The following is an 8,337-nucleotide window of genomic DNA, read 5'->3' as shown; positions in this document are numbered from 1 at the left end:
CTCCCTCTCTCTCTTTGCCCCTCCCCTGCTCATGCTCTGTTTCTCTCTAGCTCAATAATAAATAAAACATTAAAGAATTTTTTTTTAATTTTTCTGCATGAATAATATCTATGGAGCTGTTCTTGTGAGCTGAAATCTAGAATAAGAATAAGAATAAGAATATGAAGGAGGAGGAGGAGGAGGGGAAGAAGGGGTGGGAAAAGGAGGGGCAGGACAAGGGGAAGGAGGAACAAACTGTAATTGGCCACTTAACTGTACAACTATGTACAGGACACTGTGCTAAATGCCTCATAGGCATTTAATTTATACCTTAAGTCTACCCAATAAGGAAGGCATTCTCTTGATTCTCATTTTATAGTTAAAGAAACTGAGGCACATAAATGATACTTAAGTCACACAAAGTCATGCCGTTAGTCTGTGACATAACCAGAACTTGAACACCAGCACTCTGGCTCCAGGATTGAAATTCAGGCACTTATCAATGAGTCTTTTGCAGTCTGTACAGGTGAAATTGTGGTTGTAGAGGGAATTCATGCACAGGAAAGTGTGTGGAAAATGGATCATGGCTCTATGTGCTCACCGCTACTTGGGGAAACTCAAGCAGTTATATGAGAAGAGGTTGGTAAAAATTTAGTAAAGAGAAAGAATAAAATTTAAAGCCAGAGAAAAAGCTTTCTATACTAGTTCAAATATTTGAACTGAAATTAGGTAGCTTCTTCTATATGTAGAATGTCACTAAGTCATAGAGCTGGGTCACATAGTCACATTCACATGGAGATACAGTGTATCTATTGTCACATGTGTCAAGTAAAGATGACAATAACTATACGTTTCATCCCTACTCTTCAACTTTTATTTATATATACTTCCGTGTGCTTCTATGTTCCTTGGGGTTTTCTGTTTGGGTAATAGAATCTAGAGGTTTGTGGGCAGTCTCTGAGGACTTGATCCCAGATCTCTGTGTAAAGTTGGGATTAAACTGGAATGTTTTCTTAGAAATATCCCTTGGGTGTTAGAAGCCTAGCATAAAGGGACCCTCCATGCACTGCTCAGAGAGAGTATAAGGGCTGTGCTACTTGATGCTGTGTGTGAGTGTTGATTCCTATGGAAGAAAAAGGTGACCAACTGCTGGGATCTGGTGAATAGTCGTGGCAGTAAAAGCAGAGATACATGGGCAGGGCAGGCTGAGAACTGGACCAAGTGGCCAACTTCACTAGGCAGGAAAAACAAAGTTATATCATTAAAAGGTGATAAGATTGTCTTTAAAAGTCTCAGGAAGATCCAGTGAATTTAATAGCATCCTGTCCCCATAAATTTATGTCCCCATAAATTTCTATGTCAGTAGGATGGAATGAAGCCAGTAAAGCGCTGCTGTTGAGAGTTCACTCCTAGTGTTTCTCCCCAATAAATAATGGACACTCTTTGCCTTGGCCTTTGCCATCACCTTTCTAGGCAATGGTTTCTTAACTGGCCAGGGTGTTTATGTTTTTAGACACAGATAAAAGTCAGTGCACCTTGCAGTACTTGTGTTTTCTCTGCTGGACTAAACTCACAAATGAAAATTTTTCTTTCCTGACCTCGGTATGTTTTCTATATTGAAAAAAATTTGAATAATAAGAAAGTCAAGCTATGACAAAAACAGGGATATCTCTGCTTTTTTTTAGTTACCATTGCTGTCCCATACATTCCAGGGTAAGTTCCTTTACCTCCTTCGGAGTGGTTTGATTCATTCTGTAGCATTTTGAGGGCATTACTTAAGTGTTTTCTCCTTTCCTTCAGATCATTGCAGAAGTAGATTCTTCTCTATTGAGACACGACTGTCCCAGAGAGCTACAAAAAATAACTTCTCTCATACCCAAATCATTTGAGACTTTCTACCCAAATTTCCAGTGCCTTCAACTGGTAGGAGGAGTAGCCAGACAAGAGTTGGCTCCATCACAGTGGCAGAGTTAACACAGGTAAAATTCATAGTGCTCTGAGAGCACTGGACATGCTGTGGAGAGTGAATGAAAAGTGTGAAAATAGCATTAGAGAGCCCTCCGTTTCCCTTTCCCAACTGATACTCTGTGCAGTCCCTAAATCATAAACAATGGTTGTTTCGGCTTCTGGCCAGGCATCCCAAGGGGCCAGCCTTTATTATATGATTTGGTATCTGTGAGAGGCTGCTGGCTTGGGTCAGAGTTTTTACATATCAGTCAGAAGAATTCAGGTTTTAATTGTGTGAGTACCTATTACATGGATCTAGAATTTATTTTCATTATGGATTGCTGAAAGGTTTTTTTTTTTTTTTTCTTTTCTTAAAGGTGTTTCTGACTGCCTCAGTAGTATAGGAACGTGATCTCATCTGTAGTCTTGAGGTTTCCAGTGAGGTTTCCAGTGTCACCTCACCAGAGTGTGTTTCCCAGACTGGAATCACATCTTATTCTTCAAAGTGAATGATAAGCTCTAATTATTAGAAATCTTCACAGAGCTTGCTGAGGGCCTCCATGTTTGGGATTGTAACTCAATTAGCAGGCAGAATGAAAACTCTGAATATGACCTTACCTGGGTTATCAAATGACTATGAGATGCCTAATATATGTTCTTCAGTAACAGACCTATGATGTATTAAACATGACATCAATTCTATGCTGAAGCACTGAGCTAGCAATTGACATGGCATCTCCTTCTCCCTCTGATCTTTCTACTGATCTCTCTCTCTCTCTCTCTCTCTCTCTCTCTCTGTGTGTGTGTGTGTGTGTGTGTGTGTGTGTGATTTTTCCTTTAGAGAGGAAGGAGATTCAACTCCTTTGATCAGTAACAGCATGATATACCACAATGGGAGCATTTTTCACCCAGTCACATTCTTTCTCGTTGGAATCCCAGGGCTAGAAGGGGCCCATGCCTGGATCTCCCTGCCTTTCTGCTCTGTTTACCTGGTGGCTTTGCTGGGCAATGCCACTATTTTGCTAGTCATCAAGATGGAGCAGACCCTGCAGAGAGAGCCCATGTTCTACTTTCTGGCCCTCCTTTCAACTATTGATTTGGCCCTTTCCACAACCTCTGTGCCCCGCATGCTGGGGATCTTCTGGTTTGATGCTCATGAGATTAACTTTGGGGCTTGTGTGGCCCAGATGTTTTTGATCCACACTTTTACTGGCATGGAAGCTGAGGTCTTGCTGGCCATGGCCTTTGATCGTTATGTGGCAATCTGTGCTCCGCTCCACTATAGGACCATCTTGACATCCCAGGTGCTGGTGGGTATCAGCATGTGCACTGTGGTTCGTCCAGTTCTGCTTACACTTCCCATGATCTATCTCATCTACCGCCTACCCTTTTGCCAGGCTCGTGAAATAGCTCATACCTACTGTGAGCACATGGGCATTGCAAAACTGTCCTGTGGAAACATCCGTATCAATGCCATCTATGGACTCTTTGTGGTTTCCTTCTTTGTCCTGAACCTGGTCCTTATTGGCATCTCCTACATTTACATTCTCCGAGCTGTCTTCCACCTCCCATCACAGGATGCTCGCTTAAAAGCCCTAAGTACATGTGGGTCTCACGTTGGGGTCATCTGTGTTTTTTATATCCCTTCAGTGTTCTCCTTCCTCACTCACCGATTTGGACACAACATACCACGCTACATTCACATTCTTGTTGCCAACCTCTATTTGGTTATCCCACCATCCCTCAATCCCATCATTTATGGTGTAAGGACCAAACAGATACGAGAGCGAGTACTCCATGTCTTTATTAAAAAATAAGACTCAGGACACATTCTTTTACTAAGGATTTTGATCCATCTAGAAAGACTTGTGTGTTCTTGCTTTAACAAACATCTCCTAATCCTAATCCATTGCTGCCAGGATGAGATACAAGTTGATTTATTCCTAGCTGCTGATTAATGGATTCTGAAACTTGTGGAAACTTCACCGGATCTCAAGTTCAAAAGCTAATGGGCTATCTTGGAAGGAGCTGTATGGCCTCTGTCTGCATGCCTTCATGCAGACTCCTTCATAACATTAGGCTACTCTTTTTCTGGGTAAAGAACATATTATATTGGTTTTTCTGAATTCTGTAATTAGACAAATGTCATACCAGAAATTTGATCTGTATCCTACTTCATGTGTCAGTTCATTCATTTATTCATTCATTCACACATGCATGTATTCATTTTATTATTCCTTTAATTTACCTTTGTTTTGTGCTTATTGTATGTCTTTAATCATTCTAATTGCTGGGGGTAAACCCATGAACTAAACCAACAGAAAATGGCTGGCCTTGAGGAGCTTGCATTCTGTTACATGATTTTTACAAAGCCAAGTTCATGGATTGAAAAAAAATCATTGCCAAAACTGTAGCTGGAAGTGGAATGATCTGCCAAACATGCAAGATTCAGTGGGATGATAGCCAAAACAAACATGTAATTTCAAAACTATTTCTTACTAATATCAACTGTACCATATCACTGATTGTCTCTCTGTATTCAGGCCCATAACATAGGCACAGTGTAGTCATAATTGAATTATGCATGATATTTCTCTCTATGTGATGCATGCTGGCTTCTGCCTATTACTTCATTCACGTTTGTTCTCTCAATCCACATCTGACTCCAAAATACTCCATCCTCAAATACAAGGCCTCTCATCCTAGACCCATAATCTATCTCTAGTTCCTTCACTGACTTTGATGTACAAGCTCTCACACTAACCTATGAATGGTCACTTTTCGGGATACTACTGAAGCCTTTCAGTTGATTCAATAATAATATTTCCCAAAGACCAAGCTTTGGCTTTTTGCATCATCAAACTCATCATATTGCTTTATATTAATTTTTTCAGACTTTTTAAAAGAGAAACTAAAGTATAACACAGTGCTTTGTTCCTGTAGCTTATGAATTAATGACTTTTAACATTGCAACTCATCTCAAATAAAATGGTTAATAAAAATATCTGTAGAATTATGGTAGAAATGACTTTCAACACTGCCTCAACACAAATTTTCTCTTATTTCTCCAGAGTCAAAATGTATCATTTATGTTTCTGACATATAATACAGAAATTTTTAATTTTACAACCACAGTATTTTAGTTAGGTCATTTGTAATTAATTTATATAGATTAAATATTTTGCTTTGCTTTATAACATTGATTTTAATTACATATTCATCTATTAATAGATATTCCTATTATTATTTTTTTAAATTAGAAAATATACTGCATTTCTTGGCATTATTTTTTTGGAATTTATTTATTCCTTGCATTTATGTTAAGGTAGTTTATCCAGGTTTTAGAATTTTAGGTAAAATTATTGAGTAGCAGAATTGTAATTAATTTGAACATATTTCTATTTTCTTGATCTTTGTTTTTGATCAGTTTTTAAAAATTTCACATTTTCCAATATTTTCTTTTTTCTAACTTGCTTGCTTTCTTAATTTAACTTTTTCCCCCAACATTAGTTAAATATTAGTTTACTATTTATAGTAATTTGTAACTATGCTACTCTGAACAAAGCAAAAATTTTAGTAGCCCTCTTTTGATTTTCCCTGTTCTTCTTGTACATATATCTCTCATTTTGGTATTGTCTGGAATTGTGTTTCCAGGCTTAAAAAGCCTTCTTAAATGGCCATTTTTATTTGACCATATATATTTTTAATGATTTCTTTCTGCAATAAATCTTCATGAATATCTTCTACCTCTGAGATTCACAGTTCTTAATGGAGAATATTTATTTTTCCCACTAACTTTAATCCCATCTAATCTCGAAATATTTAATTATACTTTTATGTCTAAATACATCCTCATTTGCCCTCATATTTGAATAATGAATAAAAATATATAAAATTTTGGAAACAAGTTCTATTCCATCAGCTTTCTGAATTTATTGTTCAATCTTTTGTTTTCCTATAGCTAATGATATTAATGGAACTTCTGCCAATCATTTTTCCACTTTTTACAAAGGATTTTTTTTGAATCACCTTAATTTTAATGTTCTGAATTTTCATTGTGAGTCTAGATTTATAAGTTTTATAAAAGTTATGTTCAGTATTCATTTAGACTTTATTTTCTTATATGATATACACCATATATATGTGTGTGTGTCTGTGTATGTATATATACACACACACATATATACACATATATATCTAGATACTTCTATATCTATTACTTTTAAAACTTTCTTTAAAATTTTTTATATGTGTGTGTATATATATGTGTGTATGTGTGTGTATAACATCTAGATACTTCTATACATATTACTTTTAAAACTTTCTTTAAAATAATTATTATTAAGATATTAATGTTTATTTATTTTTGAGAAGGAGAGAGAGAGACAGAACACAAGCTGGGGAGGGGACAGATAGAGAGAGGCACAGAATCTGAAGCAGGCTCCAGGCTCTGAGCTGTCAGCACAGAGCCTGACATGGGGCTCAAACCCACTGACAGCGAGATCATGACCTGAACTGAAGTCAGGTGTTAAACCATCTGAGCCACTCAGATGCCCCCAAATTTTCTTTCTTTCTTTATTTCCTTCCCCATTTCCCTTCATCTTCTTCTGTAAATACTTTAAAATAAAGTTTGAGGGGTGCCTGGATGGCTCAGTCGGTTAAACGTCTGACTTCAGCTCAGGTCATGATCACACGGTTCGTGGGTTCGAGCCCCGTGTCGGGCTCTGTGCTGATGGCTAGCTCAGAGCCTGAAGTCTGCTTCAGATTCTGTGTCTCCCTCTCTCCGCCCCTGCCCCGCTCATGCTTTCTCTCTCTCTTTCTCTCTTTCTCAGAAATAAATTTTAAAAAAGTTAAAATAAAGTTTGAATTCCATATACTTATTCCATGTATTTTAACTTTTCTTTCTTTCCATCATTTATTTATTTTACTATGGACTTAAAAATATATCCATCCACTCTTAAAACCCCAAATTTTTATTTTCAGCAGTTTCCATTCTATTTTTAGTTGCTTAATATAATCATTTTCAACACTTAGATTTCCTATGATTGATCTTTTAAATAATAATAACAAAATCCTGCGCTTTCTTCATGATTGTAATTTTATTTCCTTCTATCTCATCTCTTTTTTATTAAATTTTATTTATTTATTTTGAGGGGGAGAGAGAGAGAGTGAGAAAGCAAGTGGGAGAGGGGCAGAGAGAGAGAGAGGAGGACAGAGGGAGAGAGAGAGAGAATCCCAAGCAGGTTCTGCCTTGATGTGGATCTTGAACTCACGAACCAGGAGATCATGACCTGAGCCAAAATCAAGAGTCAAGTGCTTAATTGACTAAGGCGCCAGGGTGACCCTCTCTCTCTTATCTCTTTAAGGCTCCGAACTCCTAACTTCATATATTTTATACCTCTGAAGTGGTTGATTTGAGGTTTTTTTGTTTGTTTGTGTTTTGTTTTTTTAGAGACAGAGAAGGCACACATGCACAAGTGGGGGAGAAGAACAGAGGGAAAGAGAATCTTAAGTAGGCTTGATGCTAAGCACAGAGCCTGATGTGGGACTCTATCTCATGACCCTGAGATCATGACCTGAGCTGAAATCAAGATTCAGATGCTCAACTCTCCGAGTCACCAAGGCACCCCTAAAGTGGTTTATTTTTAATTCGATTTCACACTATATTATTAGCTTTTTAAAAAAATGTTGAACATTTGGTGACTATTCACTGTGAGTTTTTCTTTGCCTTTCTTGGTAGGCTCTTCAAAGACCCTGGCTAAGCAGTGTTTGCAGGTTGAATTTCTTAGAAAGTACATCCTGAGATGGAGATTGCATGGAATCAGAATAATGCCTCCTTAGGGATGTCTTCAACCTAATCTTCTGAATTCATGAATATGTTAAGATTCATGGCAAAGAGGAACTAAAGTTTCAAATGGGATTGAGTTTGTTTAAGATAGTGAGGGTATCCTGTACTATCCAGGTGGAGCCAGTGTTATCACGAGTCCTTGAAAGCAGACAATAATAAAAATAGAGGACAGAATCACAGAAGGAGACATGATGACTCAATTGCATACTTATTTACACATTTCTTTTTTCCAAGTTTTTGTTTAAATCCCAGTTGATTAACATACAGTGTAATATTAGTTTCAGGTATAAGATTTAGTAATGCATCACTTACATAAAATAACCAGTGCTTATCATAACAAATGCCTTCCTCAATACTCATCACCTATTTAGCCCATCCACCCCACATCTCCCTTCTAGTAATGATCACTTTGTTCTCTATAGTGGAGAGTCTGTTTTATGGTTTGCCTCTCTCTCTTTTTTCCCCCTCTGTTCATCTGTTATGTTTCTTAAATTCCATATATGAGTGAAATCATATGATATTTGTCTTTCTCTGACTGACTTATTTTGCTTAACATAATAAAT

General features: G+C 37.3%; 1 protein-coding gene across 1 annotated transcript; it reads left to right on the top strand.

Annotated features, from left to right (window-relative positions):
* The first annotated feature begins 2,804 nt into the window (after positions 1-2,804).
* Positions 2,805-3,743, top strand: LOC120224937 (olfactory receptor 52J3). The gene has a single exon (XM_039223176.1). It carries the CDS (start codon positions 2,805-2,807, stop codon positions 3,741-3,743), a length of 939 nt encoding a protein of 312 aa, XP_039079107.1.
* The last annotated feature ends 4,594 nt before the right edge of the window (positions 3,744-8,337 follow it).

Source organism: Hyaena hyaena, unplaced genomic scaffold (assembly GCF_003009895.1).
Source record: "Hyaena hyaena isolate Hyena2069 unplaced genomic scaffold, ASM300989v1 scaffold_1310, whole genome shotgun sequence".
Lineage (NCBI taxonomy): Eukaryota > Metazoa > Chordata > Mammalia > Carnivora > Hyaenidae > Hyaena > Hyaena hyaena.
The sequence above is the reverse complement of the archived record's forward strand: the minus strand, read 5'-3'. Positions and strand labels throughout refer to the sequence as shown.